Source organism: Oncorhynchus nerka, linkage group LG1 (genome assembly GCF_034236695.1).
Source record: "Oncorhynchus nerka isolate Pitt River linkage group LG1, Oner_Uvic_2.0, whole genome shotgun sequence".
NCBI classification, from domain to species: Eukaryota; Metazoa; Chordata; class Actinopteri; order Salmoniformes; family Salmonidae; genus Oncorhynchus; species Oncorhynchus nerka.
The window spans coordinates 40,554,438-40,580,729 of NC_088396.1; the positions used below are offsets into that span (position 1 = coordinate 40,554,438).

At 44.8% G+C, this 26,292-nt stretch overlaps 1 protein-coding gene and 1 non-coding gene across 3 annotated transcripts; both read right to left on the minus strand.

Moving 5' to 3' along the window:
* Window positions 1-26,287, minus strand: LOC115130299 (splicing factor 3B subunit 1-like). Of its 2 annotated transcripts, XM_065018800.1 has the most exons (24): window positions 26,217-26,287; window positions 24,571-24,616; window positions 23,651-23,826; window positions 23,296-23,397; window positions 22,960-23,074; window positions 20,013-20,092; window positions 18,917-19,135; window positions 18,200-18,668; window positions 17,858-17,979; window positions 17,206-17,505; window positions 13,912-14,091; window positions 13,725-13,811; window positions 13,140-13,410; window positions 12,223-12,368; window positions 11,539-11,685; window positions 11,154-11,279; window positions 10,646-10,867; window positions 9,227-9,409; window positions 4,869-4,980; window positions 4,021-4,141; window positions 3,741-3,872; window positions 3,261-3,533; window positions 2,583-2,799; window positions 1-877 (listed from the first exon to the last, which is right to left on the minus strand). In XM_065018800.1, exons 2-24 carry the CDS (start codon window positions 24,596-24,598, stop codon window positions 719-721), a joined length of 3,987 nt encoding a protein of 1,328 aa, XP_064874872.1. In that variant the 5' UTR covers window positions 24,599-24,616; window positions 26,217-26,287; the 3' UTR covers window positions 1-718. The 2 variants fall into 2 exon arrangements, with proteins under 2 accessions (XP_064874872.1, XP_064874879.1); XM_065018807.1 differs by lacking the exons at window positions 22,960-23,074; window positions 23,296-23,397; window positions 23,651-23,826; window positions 24,571-24,616; window positions 26,217-26,287 and adding an exon at window positions 20,460-22,929.
* On the minus strand, window positions 17,616-17,765 carry LOC115131354 (small nucleolar RNA SNORD15). The gene has a single exon (XR_003863941.1). It is a non-coding gene; the product is annotated as a small nucleolar RNA SNORD15 (small nucleolar RNA).
* Window positions 26,288-26,292: the final 5 nt, after the last annotated feature.

Here is a 26,292-nt window from a genome sequence, read left to right on the forward strand (position 1 = left end):
TTTATTTTATACACAAACGTTTATTTAGTCAAATAAAGCAACATTCTGATAAGAACTAAAGGTGTGATCACTGATAGGTGAGCAGAGGATTGAGAAGGAATGGCCATTACAGAGGACAGTACACAGAAACCATGACAATATTTTAAAGAACTTCAAAACTCACTGACTTGCTTTTCCATTCGTTAACATGGCTAACTTACATCCTGCACGTCACTGTACTGCATGTGTCTATCATTCCTTCTGGAAATTATAAAAGAAATAAAACAATACATAAGCTCTAAGAAATGTTTCAGTTTTATATTTCTTTCTCCCTAATCATATACTGTTTTTATTTGATTAAAAATGAATTTTGGGCCACAGACACTGTGGCCATGTTGGACACACCCACTACAAAGACAGAGGGGCTAAATAATACAAAACAATGGACCAAGTCCTATCTACACACCAAGAGAGATAGGACAACAAGGGAAAAGAAAGAGAGGAGGGAAAGGGGAAGAGATCGGCAGAGAGCGAGTGGAGAGAGAGAGAGCGTGAACAGAGAGAAAGAGATCGTGAACAGAGAAAGAGCGTGAACAGAGAAACAGAGAGCGTGAACAGAGAGAAAAAGAGAGAGTGAACAGAGAAACAGAGAGCGTGAACAGAGAGAAAAAGAGAGAGTGAACAGAGAAAGAGAGAGAGCGTGAACAGAGAGAAAAAGAGAGAGAGAGCGTGAACAGAATCACAGGAAGTACTCCAGCTCATAGCGGAGGTAAGGGTTCTTCTCATCGTTGTAGACGTGGGGGTAGTGAGCGATCAGCGCATCCTGGGAACCGATGTAGATCGAGTTATAGATCTTCCAGTAGACGTCTCGGACCTTCCTGGCTGGGTGGAAGAGACCCTGGAGAGAGGAGACGAGGTTAGAGAGCATTACCAACTCAACGGCTGCACTTACAGTGCTAGTATCATTATGGCTTGTTTGTTTAGGCATTTTTTGTTGAGGGGGTTACAGGTACATCATCTCTGCACATTTTTAAGTTGATAAAACATGTACCTGTAGGTAAGAAATATATAGTGTTTAATAATAATATATTCAGTATAAAACAGGAAAAAACTAAAAAAGTAGTCCTCCACCCATCATGTTCCCATTCAAGCCCCCCCACCAAACACCCCCAGAAACCATGTTTTCCACCCCTTCCCACAAGGTTTGTTGCTTTTTATGAAATACACTACATGACCAAAAGTATGTGGACACCTGCTCATAAAACATCTCATTTCAAAATCATGGGTATTAATATGGAGTTGGTCCCCTTTTTGCTGCTATAACAGCCTCCACTCTTCTGGGAAGGCTTTCCACTAGATGTTGGAACATTGCTGCGGGGACTTGCTTCCATTCAGCCACAAGAGCATTAGTGAGGTCAGGAACTGATGTTGGGTGATTAGTCCTGGCTCGCAGTCGGCGTTCCAATTCATCCCAAAGGTGTTCGATGGAGTTGAGGTCAGGGTTCTGCGCAGGCCAGTCAAGACCTTCCACACCGATCTTGACAAACTACTGCTGTATGGACCTCGTTTTGGGCACGGGGGCGTTGTCATGCTGAAACAGGAAAGGGCCTTCCTCAAACTGTTGCCACAAAGTTGGAAGCACAGAATCATCTAGAATGTCATTGTATGCTGTAGCGTTAAGATTTCCCATCACTGGAACTAAGGGGCCTAGCCGAACCAGGAAAAACAGCCCCAGACCATTATTCCTCCTCCACCAAACTTTACAGTTGGCACTATGCAATGGGACAGGTAGCATATTCCTGGCATCCGCCAAACCCAGATTAGTCCCAGATGGTGAAGCTTGATTCATCACTGCAGAGAACACGTTTCCACTGCTCAAGAGTCCAATGGCGGCGAGCTTTACACATCTCCAGCAGACGCTTGGCATTAGACATGGTGACCGTAGGCTTGTGTTGTGGCTGCTCGGCCGTGGAAACCCATTTTATGAATCTCCGACAAACAGTTCTTGTGCTGACGTTGCTTCCAGAGGCCGTTTGGAACTTGGTAGTGAGTGTTGCAACTGAGAGCAGATGATTTTTACACCCCAAGCGCTTCAGCACTTGGCGGTCACGTTCTGTGAGCTTGTGTGGCCTACCACTTTGCGGCTGAGCCGTTGTTGCTCCTCGCCGTTTCCACTTCACAATAACAGCACATCCAGTTGGACCGGGGAAGCTCTAGCAGGGCAGAAATTTGACTAACTGACTTGTTGGAAATGTGGCACGTTGAATGTCACTGAGCTCTTCAGTAAGGTCATTCTTCTGCCAAAGTTTGTCTATGGAGATTGCATGGCTGTGTGCCCAATTTTATACACATGTCAGCAATGGGTGCGTCTGAAATAGCTGAATCCACTCAATTGAATGGGTGTCCACATACTTTTGTATATATAGTGTATCCACCGCAGTTCGTTCACAGACTTTATAACGGTATGTTGCTGTTGATAGTGACATCACTTTTTACATCATTTACATCTTTATGGATATTTTATGTTAATTCTCAACATCTAGTAGCAGATAGTAGTCAATCTGCTACCTGTCTGTCAGAGCAAGGAGATCAGTCAGGTTTACCTGCAGGCAATACTGCAGCATGCGGCAGGGGCCGATAGCCACCCTGAGGCCCTCCAGGGCCCCCATGACAGCCTGGATTACATGGGGCGACGTCTCAAACACGTTGGGCCACACGTAGTTCAACAAGTGGTTAAGGGAGTCCTCACAGCCGAAGCCGTAGACGCCCAGGGACATGTGCTGTACCACGGCACTGGCAGTCTGTCTGTGGACCAGGTCTCTGCAAGGAGGAGAGAGAGGAGAAAAACAGGGTTACCATGGAGCCAGCCGAAAGGTGCAAAGGAGCAGGTGGGGCCTACTATACATTCTAATTCTGTGGTGGAAATCCACAATGACAATGAATGACACTTGACTTCTCATTTGTAACCAACAGGTGCAGGGTGAGAACAGAAGTGAACTGGATGTCAGATCTGCCAGTTCTGTGTCCATCTAGTGGAGTACTAGTCCTGATCTGACCACGGACCAATCCAACAGGCGTGTTACAGGCATGTTACAGCACATTCAACCGAGTGATCCCTGTTACAGACAGAACTGATCTTGGACAGGATCGTGTGGCTATGTAGCTTGATGCATTTACAATACCTGGAAAACGTTATGTTTGTGGTTTATTGACTACAGGGTCACTGTGACTTTAGTCAGCCCACCAGACTGATTGTTAGTTACAATGTTTGGTCCTGTCACCTGTCCATCAGTGCGTCCTCCAGCAGGGGCGTGACAGCATAGATGTAGTCCTTGCCCATCTCCCCGATGTACTCAAACAGGAAGGACAGGGACTTGAGCACGCCGTTCTGCACGTTGAGCTCAGGCACACGGTACTCGTTCATGAGGGCGGGGAGCACGGTGAAAGGAGAACAGGTCTCAGCCACGATGGCGATGGCTACGGTGGTACACACTCGGTTCTGACGCTCCTGAACCTTCAGGTTGTTGAGTAGTGTGGCCAGCACATCATGGGGTCTGGAGGGGTGGAGAGGTCAATGATAGGCTAAATATATACTGGTTACCATGACAGTAACAGGTGAAGTATCACCAAGCATCATTATAATACAACTTTGAGACAACATTTTTCATGGACGCTCAGAAACCCTAATAAAATGTGCAGTAATGGAGTTCAACAACTCTTGAGAGGAGTATTGGGCAGTAGCCAGAGACAGGAGAACTCACCCGATAGCCTTGGCGATGTATCCGAAGGTGTTGACGGTGGCTCTGCGGATGGCCTTCTTGTGGGCCTTGAGGAGCTCCAGCAGCTCAAAGCAGATGCGCATCCACTCCCTGGCCGACACGTACTCAGCACCCCTACACAGACAGACCAGGGTAGGAGTTACAACATAGGGGATGAAACATCTACTATTATACCATATTTACACATATGGTTAAGAGTCAGATATTGGAATTTACTAGTGAATGTGTGTATGTGTGTGTGATTCCTTTGCTACAGACATACCTGTCAGCAATCCTGCCCACCAGGTCAATACAGTTCTCCTGCACCTTCTCATGTCTGTTCTTCAGGATTGGCGTCAGCCGCGGTAGCAGGTCTTTGATTGGTGGAGTCATCTTGTGCATACCTGAGTGACAGCACAGACAACCAATCAGCTCTCTGGATGCATATCACCAAGTGTTAACACCTCTACTATCCTAACTTAATCATAACCACTCTTATAGCATTACTGCTGTTAAACCAGCCCAATACTTGTTCTTCACTGAACTCAACAAGTCATTCACAGGCATCTCTCCACCCACTCGAGCTCTTTCTCAAATGATTTCAGCTCCTCTTAGGAAGTGAGAAGGCTAAATTAGTGGGCTGAGAGTGTATGGAGCTACAAGACAGAGCATTTTGGAAAATAAAACAAATGTTTTTTTATTTTACCTTTAACTAGGCAAGTCAGTTAAGAACAAACTCTTATTTACAATGACGGCCTACTGGGGAACAGTGGGTTAACTGCCTTGTTCAGGAGCAGAACAACAGATATTTACCTCGTCAGCTCGGGGATTTGATCTTGCAACCTTTCGATTACTAGTCCAACGCTCTGACCACTAGGCTACCTGCCACCCAAAATGACTTTTAATTTGTAACCAACAGGTGCAGGGTGAGAACAGAAGTGAACTGGATGTCAGATCTGCCAGGTCTCATGTTGGTGTCCATCTAGTGAAGTACTAGTCCTGATCTGACCAACAGGCGAGAATGATTCGCAGGCATGTGACTGAAGACCAAAGGGTCATCAACCTTAGTGTCAACGTGCTATTGGTCAGAAGACAGGGAGTTGTAGAAGTGAGGGAGTAACATTTACATACCGATGACATTGACGATGGCCTTGAGAGCACCAAGGATACTTCCCAGTACTTCAGGATACTCTTCTCCTAGATACTCATATAACACCACTCCCAGGTGACCCATCAGCTTCTCCTGTGAGGAGAGAGAGGGAGAGAGAGGGAGGTTTACAAAGGGAATCAGCTTCTCCTGTGAGGAGAGAGAGGGAGAGAGAGGGAGGTTTACAAAGGGAATCAGCTTCTCCTGTGGAGGAGGAGAGAGAGAGAGGGAGGTTTAGAAAGGGAATCAGCTTCTTCTGTGAGGAGAGAGAGAGAGAGAGAGGGAGGTTTACAAAGGGAATCACCTTCTCCTGTGAGGAGAGAGAGGGAGAGAGAGGGAGGTTTACAAAGGGAATCAGCTTCTCCTGTGGAGGAGGAGAGAGAGAGGGAGGTTTAGAAAGGGAATCAGCTTCTCCTGTGGAGGAGGAGAGAGAGAGAGGGAGGTTTAGAAAGGGAATCAGCTTCTTCTGTGAGGAGAGAGAGGGAGAGAGAGGGAGGTTTAGAAAGGGAATCAGCTTCTCCTGTGGAGAGAGAGAGGGAGGTTTAGAAAGGGAATCAGCTTCTCCTGTGGAGAGAGAGAGAGAGAGGGAGGTTTAGAAAGGGAATCAGCTTCTCCTGTGGAAGAGAGAGAGAGAGAGGGAGGTTTAGAAAGGGAATCAGCTTCTCCTGTGGAGGAGAGAGAGAGAGAGGGAGGTTTAGAAAGGGAATCAGCTTCTCCTGTGGAGGAGGAGAGAGAAAGGTTTAGAAAGGGAATCAGCTTCTCCTGTGGAGGAGAGAGAGAGAGAGGGAGGTTTAGAAAGGGAATCAGCTTCTTCTGTGAGGAGAGAGAGGGAGGGAGGTTTAGAAAGGGAATCAGCTTCTCCTGTGGAGGAGGAGAGAGAGAGAGGGAGGTTTAGAAAGGGAATCAGCTTCTTCTGTGAGGAGGAGAGAGAAAGGTTTAGAAAGGGAATCAGCTTCTCCTGTGGAGGAGAGAGAGAGGGAGAGAGGGAGGTTTAGAAAGGGAATCAGCTTCTCCTGTGGAGGAGAGAGAGAGAGAGAGGGAGGTTTAGAAAGGGAATCAGCTTCTCCTGTGGAGGAAAGAGAGAGAGGGAGGTTTAGAAAGGGAATCAGCTTCTCCTGTGGAGGAGAGAGAGAGAGGGAGGTTTAGAAAGGGAATCAGCTTCTCCTGTGGAGGAGAGAGAGAGAGGGAGGTTTAGAAAGGGAATCAGCTTCTCCTGTGGAGGAGAGAGAGAGGGAGGTTTAGAAAGGGAATCAGCTTCTCCTGTGGAGAGAGAGAGAGAGTGGGAGGTTTAGAAAGGGAATCAGCTTCTCCTGTGGAGGAGAGAGAGAGAGAGGGAGGTTTAGAAAGGGAATCAGCTTCTCCTGTGGAGGAGGAGAGAGAGAGAAAGGTTTAGAAAGGGAATCAGCTTCTCCTGTGGAGGAGAGAGAGAGAGAGGGAGGTTTAGAAAGGGAATCAGCTTCTTCTGTGAGGAGAGAGAGGGAGGGAGGTTTAGAAAGGGAATCAGCTTCTCCTGTGGAGGAGGAGAGAGAGAGGGAGGTTTAGAAAGGGAATCAGCTTCTCCTGTGGAGGAGGAGAGAGAGAGAGGGAGGTTTAGAAAGGGAATCAGCTTCTTCTGTGAGGAGGAGAGAGAAAGGTTTAGAAAGGGAATCAGCTTCTTCTGTGAGGAGGAGAGAGAAAGGTTTAGAAAGGGAATCAGCTTCTCCTGTGGAGGAGAGAGAGAGAGAGAGGGAGGTTTAGAAAGGGAATCAGCTTCTCCTGTGGAGGAGAGAGAGAGAGAGAGAGGTTTAGAAAGGGAATCAGCTTCTTCTGTGAGGAGGAGAGAGAAAGGTTTAGAAAGGGAATCAGCTTCTCCTGTGGAGGAGAGAGAGAGAGAGAGGGAGGTTTAGAAAGGGAATCAGCTTCTCCTGTGGAGGAGAGAGAGAGAGAGAGAGAGGTTTAGAAAGGGAATCAGCTTCTCCTGTGGAGGAGAGAGAGAGAGGGAGGTTTAGAAAGGGAATCAGCTTCTCCTGTGGAGAGAGAGAGAGGGAGGTTTAGAAAGGGAATCAGCTTCTCCTGTGGAGGAGAGAGAGAGAGAGAGAGGGAGGTTTAGAAAGGGAATCAGCTTCTCCTGTGGAGAGAGAGAGAGGGAGGTTTAGAAAGGGAATCAGCTTCTCCTGTGGAGAGAGAGAGAGGGAGGTTTAGAAAGGGAATCAGCTTCTCCTGTGGAGAGAGAGAGAGAGAGGGAGGTTTAGAAAGGGAATCAGCTTCTCCTGTGGAGGAGAGAGAGAGAGAGGGAGGTTTAGAAAGGGAATCAGCTTCTCCTGTGGAGGAGGAGAGAGAGAGGGAGGTTTAGAAAGGGAATCAGCTTCTTCTGTGAGGAGAGAGAGGGAGGGAGGTTTAGAAAGGGAATCAGCTTCTCCTGTGGAGGAGGAGAGAGAGAGAGGGAGGTTTAGAAAGGGAATCAGCTTCTCATGTGGAGGAGGAGAGAGAGAGAGGGATGTTTAGAAAGGGAATCAGCTTCTCCTGTGGAGGAGAGAGAGAGAGAGAGGGAGGGAAGATTAGAAATGAAAGAAGAACTCCGTCAGTGAAGGTGAAATCATTGCAGTGTGTGTGTATATAAATACACTGCTCAAAAAAATAAAGGGAACACTAAAATAACACATCCTAGATCTGAATGAATGAAATATTCTTATTAAATACTTTTTTCTTTACATAGTTGAATGTGCTGACAACAAAATCACACAAAAATGATCAATGGAAATCAAATTTATCAACCCATGGAGGTCTGGATTTGGAGTCACATTCAAAATTAAACAGGCTGATCCAACTTTGATGTAATGTCCTTAAAACAAGTCAAAATGAGGCTCAGTAGTGTGTGTGGCCTCCACGTGCCTGTATGACCTCCCTACAACGCCTGGGCATGCTCCTGATGAGGTGGCGGATGGTCTCCTGAGGGATCTCCTCCCAGACCTGGACTAAAGCATCCGCCAACTCCTGGACAGTCTGTGGTGCAACATGGCGTTGGTGGATGGAGCGAGACATGATGTCTCAGATGTGCTCAATTGGATTCAGGTCTGGGGAACGGGCGGGCCAGTCCATAGCATCAATGCCTTCCTCTTGCAGGAACTGCTGACACACTCCAGCCACATGAGGTGTAGCATTGTTTTGCATTAGGAGGAACCCAGGGCCAACCGCACCAGCATATGGTCTCACAAGGGGTCTGAGGATCTCATCTCGGGAACCTAATGGCAGTCAGGCTACCTCTGGCGAACACATGGAGGGCTGTGCGCCCCCCCAAAGAAATGCCATCCCACACCATGACTGACCCACCGCCAAACCGGTCATGCTAGAGGATGTTGCAGGCAGCAGAACGTTCTCCACGGCGTCTCCAGACTCTGTCACGTCTGTCCCATGTGCTCAGTGTGAACCTGCTTTCATCTGTGAAGAGCACAGGGCGCCAGTGGCGAATTTGCCAATCTTGGTGTTCTCTGGCAAATGCCAAACGTCCTGCACGGTGTTGGGCTGTAAGCACAACCCCCACCTGTGGACGTCGGGCCCTCATACCACCCTCATGGAGTCTGTTTCTGACCGTTTGAGCAGACACATGCACATTTGTGGCCTGCTGGAGGTCATTTTGCAGGGCTCTGGCAGTGCTCCTCCTGCTCCTCCTTCCACAAAGGCAGAGGTAGCGGTCCTGCTGCTGGGTTGTTGCCCTCCTACGGCCTCTTCCACGTCTCCTGATGTACTGGCCTGTCTCCTGGTAGCGCCTCCATGCTCTGGACACTACGCTGACAGACACAGCAAACCTTCTTGCCACAGCTCGCATTGATGGTCCATCCTGGATGAGCTGCACTACCTGAGCCACTTGTGTGGGTTTTAGACTCAGACTCATGCTACCACTAGAGTGAAAGCACTGCCAGCATTCAAAAGTGACCAAAACATCAGCCAGGAAGCATAGGAACTGAGAAGTGGTCTGTGGTCACCACCTGCAGAACCACTCCTTTATTGGGGGTGTCTTGCTAATTGCCTATAATTTCCACCTGTTGTCTATTCCATTTGCACAACAGCATGTGAAATGTATTGTCAATCAGTGTTGCTTCCTAAGTGGACAGTTTGATTTCACAGAAGTGTGATTGACTTGGAGTTACATTGTGTTGTTTAAGTGTTCCCTTTATTTTTTTGAGCAGTGTATATATATATATATATATATATATATATATATATATATATATATATATATATATATATATATATATATATATATGTGTGAGAGAGACTGTATATATGTGCGTGTGTGCAATACGTGTGTGTGTGTTCGAGTGTGCATGTGCGTGACCATCTGTGAGTGGTTGGGAAGACTAACCTCCTGGCAGGTCTTCATGACCACGGCGGTGCGGGAGATGAGGTCAGCAGCCTGCTGGCGGACCTTGGCAGACTTGTTGTTGAGACGCCACAGCACTGTACCACAGATCTGAGGCAGGTAGGGCTTCACCCTCTTCCCCAGGGCGTTCACCACCGTGCCAAACCCGTTCAGCATCACAGAGTCCTACAGGGGTCAGAGGTCAAGTCCTACAGTCAGTCATGTTCTACACAGGTAGGCTAATGACAGACAGAGTGTCTGTGTCCAAAATGGCATCATATAGAGTGCACTACTTTTGACCAAGGCCCAAAGGGCTCGGGTTTAAAGGGAACAGGGTGCCATTTCGGACAACAGCAGTTACCCATCAAATCAAAATGAATCTCCCGTCAAGCCTCAGATTCCCATAAATCCACACTGCTGTTCAGAGAGTGATAACTTGTTTCAGCACAGGCTTTTCCCGATGTTATACCACGAGCCAGGTTCAGCAGGCAAACGTTCTGGGCCTGGTTTCCCAAAAGCATCTTAAGGCTCGGTTCTTCATTAGAAACATCGTAGGAGCATCGTTAAATCTCCGAGCTGTTTCCCAAAACCATCGTTATTAACGTTGCACTTGAAAACGCTGGTAATCTAACGCCTGCCTCAGACCACTCGTAGAACAGCTAAGTGCCTCGTTAGATACTGAAGACCTCCTCTAAACATAGAATCACATGGTTTAACTGTCTCTGACCACGGGTAACTTTAGAACAAAGTTGACTACAAAAACAAAATTGGCAATGTCTTGACAATTGATACAAACAAGTGACGTGGTCTTTAAAAAAAATGCTTTAAGAATATAAACAGTAGGCTATAGCTCTACGTCAATCATATTGAAATACAGTTCATTTTCAATCATTTGAGTTCTATTTTGTTACTTGTAGACCATTGTATGTAATTTGTCTCATATTTCATGTGTAGCCTAACGTGGCAATTTTTATTGGGTAAGCATTATAATAAGCCGCCTCAATATTTGCAGCCGTAGGTGGTAATATCTCTTTAGGAGCTGATCCAATGGCAGTATTGTGACATAACATTTATAATTAAGGTAAGATTTTAACTGAAAAAGCTGATCCGAGAACAGCAATGCTTTTCTTCCAATCTTATCAATATTGACACATACGACTGTTCTCTGTAAGGTGTTTTGGGAAATGAATGTTACATCTCAGACCATTGTCAGAAAGACACATCGGTAAAACACTGGGAAGCCTAAGTTCCACTGCTTTTGGGAAACCCTGAAACATATCAGATAGAAAGGTCAGGAGGCGACCTGATTCCTTATTCTACATTTCAGAGAGGCATGATTGTTCTACATAATCCATTTCTATCTGAACGTTCCACAACACTGTTCCTTGCTGAATGTGCCCCCCCCCCCCCCCCGGGTCTCACCTCAGTGGTCTGTTCCTGGAAGGCGTACAGGATGCCGTCGATCAGCTGCTCCTCCAGCTTGTGGTCGATGTCAGCAGCTCCCAGGTTCCCCATGATCTTCTCTATGGTCTCCATCACCATCTTCCGGTACTGCTCTGCCTCGTCCTTCAGGTCATCTACTATACGAGAGATGATCTCTGCTGCTCCCACCTTATTGGCCAGCTCCACTGTGGTGTCCACCAGCTAGAAGATGGGCAGACATACAGGGAAGAGGTTAGCTCACAGACCCCAAAAACACCAGACATGAATCAACTACGACCGGATTCTAAATGTTAGTGAGTTATTGTATTTCTTTCTATTTTACCAGTTTATCCCATTGAGGCTAAAAATATATGTAGATTTTATTGTTCTAAAATTGCCTACAACTGATTTATGATTGGTTAAACATTTAGTTTAGATCTGTAATCAAGCCAGTCAGCATAAGGGATATGCATGGAGTCGTTCCTGTTTCAGCTGCGTCTGTACCTACCTGTCTGTAGTTGCGTCTGTCCAGGGCCATCCTGTGCTGCCAGAAGTGCTTGAAGAAGGGAGGCAGGATCTCTGTCTTGATGTAGTTGGCCTCCACACCGTCAGTACCACAACACTGTTTCACCACCTGAAAGAGAGGGGGGACAATGGGGGTTAGAAACAGGCCACACACCAATTCACTTTGAAGTGTAATACGTAGCATGTGTAACTTATTTTCGTTCTGGAAATGTAACCAACAGGTGCAGGGTGAGAACAGAACTGGATGTCAGATCTGACAGTTCTCATGTTGGTGTCCATCTAGTGGAGTACTAGCTCTGATCTGATAGGTCGAACAAGCGAGAATGAGTCGAACACACACGCGCGCGCGCGCGCGCAGGGTCCCTCACCTTGAGCACGATCTTCTTCATCTCCTCGTCAGGGGACTGGAACTCTCTGATGAGGATCAGCATGACCTCTCTGGTGTAGTAGTTAGCGTACTCAGCATCCATTAGAGGGATCAGGTAGCCAATGGCCTTCAGGAACGCAGCCAGACCCTGGGACCCAGAGGGGAGAGGTGAGAGTTGACTGTTACTGTATCCAGACAATTTTGCCGTTTTAAAGATAGTTTGCTGCAATTCTACACCTTTTTCCATGGCTTATGCCGTGTTCATATGCCATCTGAGTGACTCAAACATAACGTTTAAGTTCACACTAAAAACTCTTAAACGTTCCAAACGTTTTTGCTTCTATATTTTTTGTTATGTACATCATATTTTATTTGTATTATAATGTACATCATATTTTTGGGGGTGGCAGCCACTATTGAATGAATATAGGGGAAACACTGGTACCTGTACAGGCGAGATCCTGAAATGAAGTTGTATTGTGATGTCAAGTAAACTAGTTTGTATTAACCTGTTTTAGGAATGTAACCAACAGGTACAGGGTGAGAACAGAGGTGACCTGGATGTCAGATCTGACAGGTCTCATGTTGGTGTCCATCTAGTGGAGTACTAGCTCTGATCTGACCACGGACCAGTCCAACAGGCGAGAATTATTCGCAGGCATGTGACAAAGCAATGTGTCCTCACCTTTCCTCTGTGCTGTCGGATACCCTTCCACAGGGGTTTGAGTACGGAGTCAAAGGACTCGATACCGTAGGGCGTGGCAGCCTCCGCCAGGGCGGCGATGGCCAGGGCACTGATGGTCCGCACCTTCTGCTGCTCATCCACCAGACCTGAGGGGGGCAGACACGGCGGAGGTCAGATCATCATATATGTTATCCTTCTTTGTAAAGTGTATTGTGACCATGTTATCCTTCTTTGTAAAGTGTATTGTGACCATGTTATCCTTCTTTGTAAAGTGTATTGTGACCATGTTATCCTTCTTTGTAAAGTGTATTGTGACCATGTTATCCTTCTTTGTAAAGTGTATTGTGACCATGTTATCCTTCTTTGTAAAGTGTATTGTGACCATGTTATCCTTCTTTGTAAAGTGTATTGTGACCATGTTATCCTTCTTTGTAAAGTGTATTGTGACCATGTTATTCTTCTATGTAAAGTGTATTGTGACCATGTTATCCTTCTTTGTAAAGTGTATTGTGACCATGTTATCCTTCTTTGTAAAGTGTATTGTGACCATGTTATCCTTCTTTGTAAAGTGTATTGTGACCATGTTATCCTTCTTTGTAAAGTGTATTGTGACCATGTTATCCTTCTTTGTAAAGTGTATTGTGACCATGTTATCCTTCTTTGTAAAGTGTATTGTGACCATGTTATCCTTCTTTGTAAAGTGTATTGTGACCATGTTATCCTTCTTTGTAAAGTTTGTGACCAACAATGCACTTTAAAATAAACTTGAAATGTCAACTCTCGCACCCTAGATCCTAGAAAAGTAATCTACTTGAGTCAAATATACTAGTCACTACTAAATATAACTAATGTACTATAACTAGAAAACTAATCTACCCCCCCAGGTCCAATAGCATCCTCAGGCAGTGGCCCCTCACCATGCTCGATGATCTCCACCAGACTCCTCAGATGGGGCAGGATGGCACAGCCCATGAGGATGGCGATCTGCTGGACAATCTTGATGCCCGTGTGGCGGGCCTGCCAAGACTTCTTGCTCTTACACACAGCTTTGAGGAAGGGCAAGAGGGAGGGGATACCCAGAGCGGACGCTACGACAGCAAAAGCTCTTGCTGTTGTATTTCTGACGTATTCATCCATGTTGTCAATATCAGGTCTCATAGTGGAGATCATAGTGGCCAGGCCGGCAGCCTAGAGGGGGAGTGAGGAAGGGAGGGTAAGAGATCAACTAAGATGAATAGGTGTTTATGATAGTGCTTGCATAGACATCCTAAGTATACTTTTCTAATGTGATTTCAGGTCAAAATGTATTAGCTACTTGCTTTAGGGATGTGACCAACAAGGTGAGAACAGAAATGAACTGGATGTCAGACCGGCTAGTTCTCCTGCTGGTTTTTCATCTAACGAAGTACCAGCCCTGATCTGACCAAGGACCGGTCCAACAGGCATACGACCCAACTGTGGTGGGTGTGTGAGTACATTATAGGGCTGGAAGTGGGGCTCACCTTGGCCAAATTAGAGATGATCTCTCTGCCCTCCACTCTGGCGTAGTAATCTTCATCAATCAGCAGCGGCTCAATCACCACCAGGATCTGGGGAACAGAGAGTCAATTAGTGAGGGCCAATCTCAGCACAGGAGACATATTGTAAACAGAGTCAGTGAGTCCCTCGCTCTCACACGCGACGACCCACCTTGTGTACATATGGGCGGACCAGGTCATCCAGCTTATAGAGGATGCGGTCTATGACCTTGACCAGCAGGTGGCGCTCCTGGTCCTCCAGAGTAGGAGACATGAGCAGGGGCAGGATCTGGTTGAACAGGGGCCCTGCTCCAAACTCCCTCGCCTTGTCTGTGATCTGACGCAGGGCAGCCTGAGAAGGGACGCAAGGGGGTTAGACTGGACGGTTGACTTTTCAGTGGTGAGAGTTATACACAAAAAGGAAGATGGAGCTAAGTCTATAGAGATAACACTATATAGGCCTATGTCAAACCTTCCTAAATCAGACTGTGCTGATAATGGCAGCCATCTTCAGGGTCAGGGAAATGTTCCATTAAATTCTGTGGTCAAGACTAGAGGTCGACCGATGATGATTTTTCAACGCCGATACCGATTATTGGAGGACCAAAAAAGCCGATACCGATTAATTGGCCGATTTTTGTTTTATTTTATTTGTAATAATGACAATTACAAAAATACTGAATGAACACTTATTTTAACTTAATATAATACATAAAATCATATTAATCATAAATCATCAAATCAATTTAGCCTCAAGTAAATATTGAAACATGTTCAATTTGGTTTAAATAATGCAAAAACAAAGTGTTGGAGAAGAAAGTAAAAGTGCAATATGTGCCATGTAAAAAAGCTAACGTTTAAGTTCCTTGCTCAGAACATGAGAACATATGAAAGCTGGTGGTTCCTTTTAACATGATACTTCAATATTCCCAGGTAAGAAGTTAAGGTGTAGTTATTATAGGAATTCTAGGACTATTTCCCTCTATACCATTTGTATTTCATTAACCTTTGACTATTAGGTGTTCTTATAGTATTGCCAGTGTAACGGTATAGCTTCCGTCCCTCTCATCGCTCCTCCCTGGGCTTGAACCAGCAACACAACGACAACAGCCACCATCGAAGCAGCGTAACCCATGCAGAGCAAGGGGAACAACTACTAGAAGTCTCAGAGCGAGTGAAGTTTGAAACGCTATTAGCGCGCGCTAACTAGCTAGCCATTTCACTTCGGTTACACCAGCCTCATCTCAAGAGTTGATAGGTTTGAAGTCAAACAGAGCAATGCTTGTCGCAAAACGAAGAGCTGCTGGCAAAACGCACGAAAGTGTTGTTTGAATGAATGTTTACGCGCCTGCTTCTGCCTACCACCGCTCAGTCAGATACTTGTATGCTCAGTCAGATTATATGCAACGCAGGACACGCTAGATAATATATAGTAATATCATCAACCATGTGTAGTTAACTAGTGATTATGATTGATTGTTTTTTATAAGATAAGTTTAATGCTAGTGTGACAAAAACCAAAAGGGATCTGCACACTCCCTCTACATGGGAAGACAACTCTGCTACAGGACATCCATGGGACCTCATGGAACCATGGACTACACCTACTGATAATGGACACCAGGGGGAGACAGAGGAGATACCAATCATAGACTTCTCTCAGCTGAGACTTGAAACACCACACCCAACAGTGGAAACAACCAGCTGGTATCATCAAGTGTAATCTACTCATCAGAACACGGAAGCAGAGCTATGCGTGTCAGTACTCTGTGACTTAGACTTAGAAGGGTGAATCAGAATGATGTAAGAGAGCTATCACTGTGCATTTTACAGAAACCATAACATTGTGCAGTGTGGTCCAGCACTTTGCAAACTTCCCCTGTAAAAAAAAGTATATAAAGAGAACAGAGATCATGAGAGAACCATGATTCTCACTGACATATGAGACAGACTTCATATGGAGAATCATCATTAGGTAAATTTACAATTGCACTATACTCTCTTTGACAGACTTAAACAATATTCAAGAACTGGTTAAATTTTGCTTAAGTATTAATTGGATCATTAACTGAATCGAACTGGTTAAGCTCTGTGAACCTGAAACTGAGTCTCTGAAACACAGGGGTCTTGACACCTCTTGATCAAAGACAGAGTGGAATTCGCACAGTGACACATCAGGTCCAGAAGTGATTAACAATTTAAAGAAACGGCCAAATACCAGTCATTGTAATATTGAGTCTATACACAGAGTTGGAAGTGAATAGTAGTAAAGTATTAGAATTCGGAATCAAGCATTATTACTGAGAGAATACCAATTACGGCAAAGTGACCACGGGACTGAGCATTTAAGGTAATTGAACTCTTTTGGCTATTTAGTCAATATTGTTAGAAGTGTTAACGCATTTAAAGTTTTGCAATATTATCTGGCATTAGTATAAAGTGTATTAAGGATTGATTGAGCACTATTGATGTATTAGGACTGTATAACCATTGAATTGTAATGATGTGTATAAGACCAAAAACAGAGTGACTTAATAAAAGCTTGAAACTTTGACAACTAGAACAGATTAACGATCTGGAGAGCAAACGCCTTTGACACTCTCACTGAACAGAAAGTGACCCTGGTTATAGGTTAAAGTGATTGCACTAAAGTATATTTCATTGTGTGGACAATAATATATTTTTAGGAGTCAAAACATATACCAATACTAGTTTCCAACTGACTACTAGCTGATGAGCATAATAACTAACAGAATATCAGATATTAGGTATTGATATATAAGAGAAGAAGACAAGGGAGTATAGGAAGAATCTATAAACATAAAGTACTCATCTATCCAAGGCCCCATACTTGACCGGGAAATAAGGGAGTGACAACGTGAACGAAGGAACAAACCCAACTCACGCGAAGGGCCATTACGAATAAATAGAAGGGTTGGTAGGGCCGCACGGCTAGGCCCTTGTTACACCGAAGTAACTAAAATGCTAAAGTACTCTGCCCAGCCAGAGGACGGGGTAGAGGCTTTTGCTGCAGGTATTGGGCTAAAGTCAGCACCGTGACACTAGCTAGCAATTTACCTTGGCTTACTGCATTCGCGTAACAGGCAGTCTCCTTGTGGAGTGCAACGAGAGAGGCAGGTCGTTATTGCGTTGGACTAGTTAAATGTAAGGTTGCAAGATTGGATCCCCGGGCTGACAAGGTGAAGATCTCTCGTTCTGCCCTTGAACAAGCCAGTTAACCCACCATTCCTAGGCCATCATTGAAAATAAGAATGTGTTCTTAACTGACTTGCCTAGTTAAATAAAAGGTACATATAAAAATAAAAAAATAATTAAAAGTCGGCGCCCAAAAGTACCGATTTCCGATTGTTATGAAAACTTGAAATCGGCCCTAATTAATCGGCCATTCCAATTAATCGGTCGACCTCTAGTAAAGACTATGAGGACAGTTGGTATCTGTTCTCACCTTTCTCATGGGAGGTGTTCCGTTCTTGATCTTTAGCAGTAGTTTCATGATCTTACGTTCCTTCTGTTCCTCTGGGCTCAGAGTGGACTCATCCACCTCAACAAGCAGTTTGTCAAAGTACTGAATGTCATCTGGTTTGAGGAAGGGCAGGTTCCCACTGGGCTGGTCGTTGATCTGCTTCATGGAGCGGTCCTCCTGCTGCATATGGAAGCCCGTCATGCCCCCCATGGGGGTGGGGGTGGCAGACAGCTTCCGGGCCGGGGTACGGATGGGCACATAGCCTGCTGGTGGGGGAAGGACCTGTGGAGGGAGGTGGGGATGAAACGTTAGTACTATTCATTTATCATACTTTAGTGAGTCACTTTATTTACTTCAGTTCCATTCACTCTTTCCCTGTACTGGAATCGAGCCCTTCTCAGACAAATGCCTCAATGTCTTCAACTGAAGAGACACGCTGCTTGTGGGGATCCCAACCCAGGGACACAGAACGTGACCCTGGCCCAGTGACCCCAGAGACAGAATGTGTCCCGTTCCAACGCGTCATTGTATCATCACCAAAGACCATTCAATCACTTAATATAGATACTGCATTTGATGTGACAAGTGACAGTTGAGCTCTATTTTGCCAATGTGCTGGGGAGTGGGTGTGTACCTTGTATCCTTCTGGGAACATGGCATCCAGCTCATCGTCTGTGAGAGGTCGGTTCCTCTCGTCTATCTCCCTCTCCCAACGCCAGGCCTGCAGCTGCTCTGGGGTCATGCTCATCAGGTGACCTGACAGGATAGGAAATGCATGCATAATGTAAACATGCCTCAATTACCCAGTAGCATGACTTAGTGGAACATTCTACTACTTCTATTCCTACTACTAGTAAATGAACAAGTACATAATATCAATTCACCAACAGTTATCAGTGTTAAATGATAGTCTACCTCTAAGGAATTTAAAATGGGTTTCAAAGGCCTGACAGGAAGGCTAGGTGATTAACAGTACCTGGAGAAGGAGTGGCCATATTCATGGCAGGGGTTCCGATAGGAGTTTTCCCAGGGGTCATCAGTGGGGTGGAAGAGCCCATCTGGCTGGCGGGGGTCTCGTCCCAACGGGATTTCCTTTTACTGGCCCCGGGGGTGGGGGTCTCTCCCACTGACTCGTCTCCTCTGTCTGTACGGGGGGTCTCGGCCCAACCACTTCCATGACCAGGGGTCTCCCTCTCAGTCTTGGGGGTTTCGTCCCATCGGTTTTTGCGCACGCTGCCTGTGGCTCCCCCGTGTCCAGGGGTGGTGTGTCCCGGTGTGTCCCCTCTGCCTGGCGTGGCTGCTCCAGCCGGGGTGTGGCTAGGGGTGGGGTCCCACATTCGGGAGCTGGGGGTGGCCCCTGGGGTCTCACTGCCCTTGTTCCTTCCGGGGGTCTCGTCCCAGCGGCTGTTGGAGGGGGTGTGACCAGGGGTGTGTCCTGGGGTCTGCTGTATGTGTGGTAGGGTGTGTCCAGGAATAAAGGGCTCAGTGAGTTCTCACAGTACAGAAATGTAAACTGGAGAAGCACGGTTGAGTTACTTTGTTCCACTAGGATCTTAAAAACGCACATTTTAAGTCAAGGCAAATAAACTGCCCCAAAAACACTTCTATATCATTTGCTGATCGAACACCAGACCAAAAAAAATAATTGTAAGGATACAAACTGGATCTGATGAACTAAGATAATAAGTTTTACCTCAGCAGCCTGATCGGCCTGGTCCCAGCTGGACATCTTCTTCGGTGTGCCGGCGTTGCTGGGGGTTCCTGATTGGTCCTGTTTCTCGGCCGTCTGGTCCCAGCGGCGTTTACGCTTTGCGGCGGCAGCAGCAGCAGCAGCCTGGGAGGCAGCAGAGCCGTTGACAGCCTTCAGGTCTCCTGTTTTGGCCTTCTCTGCCATCTGCTGACGGATCTCTTTCTGCATGGAGGGAAAGCAGGGAGACCGTGAGAACACCAACCAAAGGATACACACAACAGGGGAAAGTTTCCTGTGGGATTTGTAGGACTTAAGTCTATTGTAGGCAACGATACACCACACTGAACGATACAATTTCATTGTGTGGGTGTATTTATTATAAACTGGGTGGTTGGAGCCCTGAAGACTGATTGTTTGAAAGCCATGGTATATCAGACTGTATACCACAGGTACGTTTACTTTTCTAATTACATTAGTAACCAATTTATAAAAGCAATAAGGCACCTCAGGGGTTTGTGGGATATGGCCAATATACCACGGCTAAGGGCTGTATCCAGGAACTCAGTGTTGCGAAGTGCATAAGAACGGCTATTAGCCATGGTAAATTGGCCATATACCACACCCACTCGGGCCTTATTGCTTAATTATATCCTTTATGGGCACACAGCACTCAGAAACATAACTTCAAGACAAAGCCATGCCCTTGGTCTAAAGCAGTGTTTACCAACCCTGGTCCTCCAGTACCCCCACCAGAACACCCTTTCATTGTAGCCCCAGACAAACACACCTCCTTCAGCTCATTGGGGCGGCAGGGTAGCCTAGTGGTTAGAGCATTGGACTAGTAACCGAAAGGTTGCAAGTTCGAATCCCCGAGCTGACAAGGTACAGGCAGTTAACCCACTGTTCCTAGGCCGTCATTGAAAATAAGAATTTGTTCTTAACTGACTTGCCTAGTAAAATAAAGGTAAAAAAAAAAAATTGAGGGCTTGATGATTAGTTGACAAGTTGAATCAGGTGTGCTTATCCAGGATTACAATAAAAATGTGTATTGTCGGGGGTACTGGAGGACCACAAAGGGGGTTTATGTGGTCTGTCTTACCTCCTCTTTGGTCAGGTGCTGCTCCTTCATGACGTCCATGTACGACCTGGACTGCAGCTTAGGGTCCGGCGTTTTACCCCCTGCGCGAAAGAGCACCAACAAGACACAGGGCAGCCGATTAGAAAACGCCCCCAGGACCCGGCTTCATAACACACACAGCAAGCACAACAACACAGCCAGCTCAGCTAGGCCCTCACTTTTTCTTTAGGAAACATTTACTGGTTTAGTTCCTTAAGCTGAATCACAACAAGACAACCCTAGATACACAACATACAGACAGTCCTCTCTTGCTTGCCTTACATACAAACATAGCTGTCTAAAAAAAAAACAGGCAGATACATTGAGAAACAGTGGAGGTTGTTTTGTCTTTCTTTCAAGGAGATAACAGGAGAGGATAAAGCCATCACTGATGCAGGGGTCCTGGGCTGTGCTCTCCAGAATACGTACACTTTCAGTGCCAAGGGTCCTTCTGCAGTCAGACTTCAACCGGCAGAAAAGAAGCCTAGAAAATGTCTCTTTACCATTAGTAACACTTTGGAAAAGGGTTGGAACTCACACACATAAGCATACCACCTGTGATTTCTTTTATTTACGTCACAAAAGAAAAATCCTCCTGGGGCTCAAACTTCAAAGTAAAAATAAATAAATAAAATATCCCCCAGAGTGCGAATTACTGATAGCATTTTAAGAAAATGAAGTCAAGATTTTTTTTAACCAAATCTAGGAATGTTCTGTGAGATAAATGTGTAGCTACTTTATGTAACCCAGGGCAGGGAGAGTATATCTATATATATGTAGTAACACGTGTACCTGAGGGGCAGTGGAGGCAACTTTTAGATCCATACGATCAATACCTTAGTTTCAGGGGAACTGGCCACATGCTACTGAACAGTCGCTAGTTTGACCTTGGAGTCCACTGCTATTCCAACTTCGTAAATGTAGATCTTGACTTCCTTTTTAGAAAAATGTTTTTAAAATATATATATATATATATATATATATATATTATGAATTACAAGATAAATCTAAAGCAAAAGACTACCATAAAATGGCAGAGGTTTCAATTTAATTCTATAAAAATAAGTCTTTGGTAGAAGACAAAATAAAAGGTTGTTGGGGTAGAGGTTTGTTGGGGTATAGCTGCTTTTCCCCCACCCAGACAGACAACCAGCCAGTGGACCCTGACAAAACTGACAAGCGCACACTTCTGTCTGTTCACCATAACCTACACAGGATGAGTTGCTGCACCCTTAAGAGACTGCAGTACAGGACTGGCAAAGCAGTACTGCTGTAGGAGAGAAATTAAGGACAGTTAGTATGGGCCTGTGGAATTGCGGCACACAGATTTCTTGATATGTTTCTATTTTACAAAGATGTGAAATAGAAATATAATTCCACAACATATTTGTATATGACAGAGCTGTCTACATGCAGGTTTGATACAGCCCTACCCCCAGACTACATTGAGGCACTAAGGCCAATTAAATCTCAGACCCTACAGGCAAATTGTTGCATTACAAATAAATTGTTGCAACGTGTAAATAAACATACTGTAAACTTAATCTACAAGGTATGTGTTTAGTTAATCAAAAGCTTAATGGCTAGTCAAGCTGTAGTCTGAGAAATAGGCCATCCTTGGTTAAACTGACAGGCTATGCAGTTCATTCTAACGAACAAACATACATTTAAGCTGGCAAGACAAACAAGTTGTAGCCAGGTTTAGGCTTTGAGAAATGTGAATATATGTAAGTGACGGCTCCGTGCCCTGTGAGAGGTAAGGGACAGGACAATACTGGAGACAAAGCCCTTTGGCCGTCACTGTAATCCACTCTACTACTTAGACCCCTGGAGCCCAAGTTAAGATCCCTGACCAGACTTGGACTAAATGCCATTTAAAATGGGCTTGAAATCTGAAACCATAACTCACTAGTATTGTTGATGACAACTGCACTATAGTTTGTGTGTGAGTCTCATAATCGACTATGTCCTCATCTCTTCTAGTGGAACTTCCCTAGCCCCTAGAAGTCTGACAAGCCTGCAGTGGTGGTAACTGACCATAAACCTGCACAATGATACTATAGTGGAGTGAAGAAGGAAGGGCCACTTGGAAGAAAAGGGTGGTAAAATAGCATTGCTTATTACGAGTGTTCTTGTTTTACACAGGAATACTTCGAAGCCTCAGATCTGTACCCAGGTGGGTCGGCAATCTGGGGGCATTCCTTGACTGGGAGCCAAGCTTCAGATAGCCAGCACATTTCTGGCTTCTGACTGCCTCGTGATGGGGTGGTTTGTGTGTGCGGTAATGGGGTCATTGCGTTACCGCTTACTGGGTACAGCAGGGTGCAGCACATTGTATGAGCAGTTGAATTACCCCAAGGATAAGCATTAAATCACAAACAATTAAAAACATGTTGCTACTCACATTACCCAATACCTTTCTTTAAATTAAACAGTCCATTATATAGATAGCCACATGTGTCTGTTAACCCTTCGAGACACTCACAGCCGACCTGCCACCCATGTAGTATTAGGTATAATAGTCTGTAACCAAGACAACAACCACCTAACCACCTCTCCCTAAAACATATGGACACACTTACTGGCAAAAGTTGAATTTCGCACAACTTCGCACAACTTAATTAGTTTACAATTATTCTAATTTTCGAGAGAAAAAAAACCTTCTATCTGCCAGGTTTGCCCCAAAAGCAAAGAGATTTTATTGAGACAAAATGATGAGTGATAAAAAACACCCTCGGGCCAGAAAAGATTACCAAGGGAAGGTCTTAGTCTGGGGAGCAAGCAGGTGCACAGTGCTCGAAGGGCTAAGCAGCAAAAGGTGGGTTGGAACCCTTGAAAGGCATCCATGGGATCATGGCAGTTACAGTACTACACATAACATATATCAGGGGAGGACACTATGGAGGGAACATGGAGGGGTGAAATTTACCATCTGCAAAGGGGTCAAGACGCTCCGGAGAGATGATCATCTGTCGACGTCTGGCCTTGTACTCGTCTTCACGCTCTGCAATCTTAGCGGGCCGGTGTTCGGCGAATGGGTCGTACTGAGAGGAGAGACAACAGCATGTTACAATACATGTCATCATGGTAAACATTACAGAGTTTGATAAGTAGCCATTCTAAAAATGGTGTCTATGACAAGATATCAGCAGGAAAATTATGCAAATCCAAAACATTAGCACTAAGATTTGATAAAAGGTACTCTTGTCAGTTCTGAACTCCAATGTAGAATTCTACAGGAAGAGAGGAAGATGGTGATGCGAACCTGTTCATCTGACTGTGGTATTGCATTGAGTATAGCCACCGGAGCGTGATATCCCGGTTTCTTCTGTCCAAGTAGACTCGTTGACGAGTCCTCCTCATCATCCTGAAAATAAGAGAGAGACAAGAGTCTGGTCAAGCCTAGCCATTTAAGGCAGACTCTCCCAGCTCGAGGACAACAAGACATATTGGTGTAGCCAACTCCATAAAAAAAACAGACAGTGGAATAGCTGATGTCTGACCCCTAGGAAGAGAAAGAGGATTTCAGTGTTGCATATAGCAGATGACGTGTAACACTTTTGCCAAGTTACAAAGAAAACATGCATCATTACATCACAGGATTTGACATCAGGACTTACATCCTCCTGTTCATTGGCCGCGATGGAGGTGACATATCCAGCGAAGCGGCTATCGCTGCCACCGTAGATCTCCTGGTCGTAGTATCCAGTAGAGTCCAGGCCCACACCCTGATCTCCTCCCTCCTCCACCAGGGCAGCTTTCATGCCCTGGATCTCCAGGATCTGGGCCTCGATGTCTGGGGGGAAGAACAACAGTCATTGACCATCTGGGCATGTTGACAACATCACCAATGATGTCAAGCATATTACCAAATCAAATGCGATTTTACATTAATGTAAATAAATAAGCAGCAGTGACAGGTTATACATTAACTAAAATAGATGCCATTGCAACTAATTATTAAGCTTGACTACCATGCTCAAATAGTGCGCTGTGTTGACAAAGTAGGGCCTGCTAAATTAGTTTCAATTTTAGCTTGCCAACGACTAGATAAACCACATAGCTAGCAACTTACAGAATATCCGGCAGGGTTGGTTAGTTAGTTACGTTATGTAGTTCCTTAGCATTACCTTCAACGCCATCTTAACTAGGTAGCTTTTACAACACCAGTGTGACGCTGTAGCCATATCAATATCATAGCAAGTTACGCATGTCTACATCTACACAAACCTCCCATAAATAGTATCAAGAGCACACTAATATATATATATATTTTTAAGGCAATCATGCTTATTGAAATTCTGTATAATCTAGGTTAGCTAGCTTAGTAGTTAGCGGGACGCCATTATCTATTATACGCCCGGCCTCGTTGCGTCTAGATTGTCAACATCATGTCACGAATGAAAATAGAGCTAAGACATATAACGTTAGCTGACATAAACAACAGATGCATTTTGTCGTATATTTACTATGAAACTGACGTAAGTAAAATGAGGTTATAATAGTCTTTTAAAAACACTTTGTAAATAAATAATCTTACCTTCGTGTGTTTTGGCGATCTTCGCCATTTTGGTGGTTCAGTAAGACTGAAACCGGAAATCAAAATTAATTAATATCCGTTCTGCAAAAATAGATGCGCAGGCGTGTGTAAAACAGAGAAAATGTGCATTTGTGTCTAAATATCACAGTTCCCAGTTGCTTGAGAGGGACATATCTGAGGTTTTTAAATTTCAATTAAAATACTTAACGCCCTAAAATTAGTTTGGCTATGAGAAAACAGGAGGTTTTAATATTGTGAATAAACTAACCAATTCATTGGGTTTGAAATCAAAGTAGCACTTTGAGGGAACTGTTGATAAATGTATGCTGAAAATCCAAACGTAAACCACCATAGAATAGAGTATATATTTTATTTATATATTATAAATAAACACAGGCCAGGCTGGGAGTAGCACACGGTAAACTGAAGGGAAGCGCCCCTGGAGAAGATGAAGTGCCCTGCTCAATGGCACATTAGTGGTACTTGAGATATTGATATCAATCACCCTTACATACATTGGATAGCTGAAGTTTCTCTAGAAACTAGCTTAAATTCTAAATGACCATTTTATAATTATATTATTAATACAGTCAATGTTATTACAATATGCTTGGCCAGATATGCAGTTCACTTGTAAAAGCATAACCTGTGTCTCCATATCACATTACTCAGTCAGTAGCATTACAAGAACCATGCTATGGGGAAGAACTAGCGGCAGGGGATGAAAATATACAGTGACGGTTTTGACACACTATTTGGTCCTAAACAGAGAGTACACCCTGGCAGAATGCCTGACCACTGTAACTGAACCAAAATTATGGAAAGCTTTGACTACATACAGACTCAGTGAGTGTAACAGTATAGCTTCCATCCCTCTCTTCGCCCCTACCTGGGCTCGAACCAGGAACCCTCTGCACATATCAACAGGCACCCTCGAAGCATCGTTACCCATCGCTTCACAAACCACTACTTCAAGGTCTCCGAGGGACATCACCGATCGAAACACTCTTAGCGCGCACCACCGCTAACAAGCTAGCCATTTCACATCGGTCACATGAGCATAGCCTATTGAGAGAGGCTCCCATAGGCAGACCTGGCTCTCAAGAGAAGACAGGCTATGTGCACACTGCCTTCAAAATGAGGTGGTAACTAAGCTGCACTTCCTAACCTCCTGCCAAATGTATGAACATATTAGAGACCCATATTTTCCTCAGATTACACAGACCCATAAAGAATTCGAAAACAAACCCAATTTTGGGTGAAATAACACAGTGTGCCATCACAGCAGCCATATTTGTGACCTGTTGCCACAAGAAAAGGGCAACCAGTGAAGAACAAACACCATTGTAAATACAACCCATATTTATGCTTATTTTTTTCCCCTTTTGTAAACTTAACTATTTGCACATCATTACAACATTTTATATAGCCATAATATGACATATTCAATGTTTATATTCCTTTGGAACGCTTGTGAGTGTAACGTTTACTGTTTATTTTGATTGTTTATTTCACTTCTGTTTATTATCTATTTCACTTGCTTAGGCAATGTAAACATATGTTTTCCATGCCAATAAAGCCCTTTAAATTGAATCGCGAGAAAACCCCTGCTTACGTTGTATCCTTTCAACAAATTTAGCACTAACCTTTCAGAGTCAAATATGCACTGTAGGTCGATCAAGTCAAGGCAACTCAATCCCACATCTCGTGACATTTTTGCAC

Coding starts and splice junctions, on each gene's coding strand:
- LOC115130299 (XM_065018800.1), bottom strand. CDS start 24,598: ATGGCGAAGATCGCCAAAACACACGAAG. Junction 13,812..13,911: donor TCCGCCCATATGTACACAAG/GTGGGTCGTCGC, acceptor TCTGTTCCCCAG/ATCCTGGTGGTGATTGAGCC. Junction 3,873..4,020: donor GTGGGCAGGATTGCTGACAG/GTATGTCTGTAG, acceptor CTGTCTGTGTAG/GGGTGCTGAGTACGTGTCGG.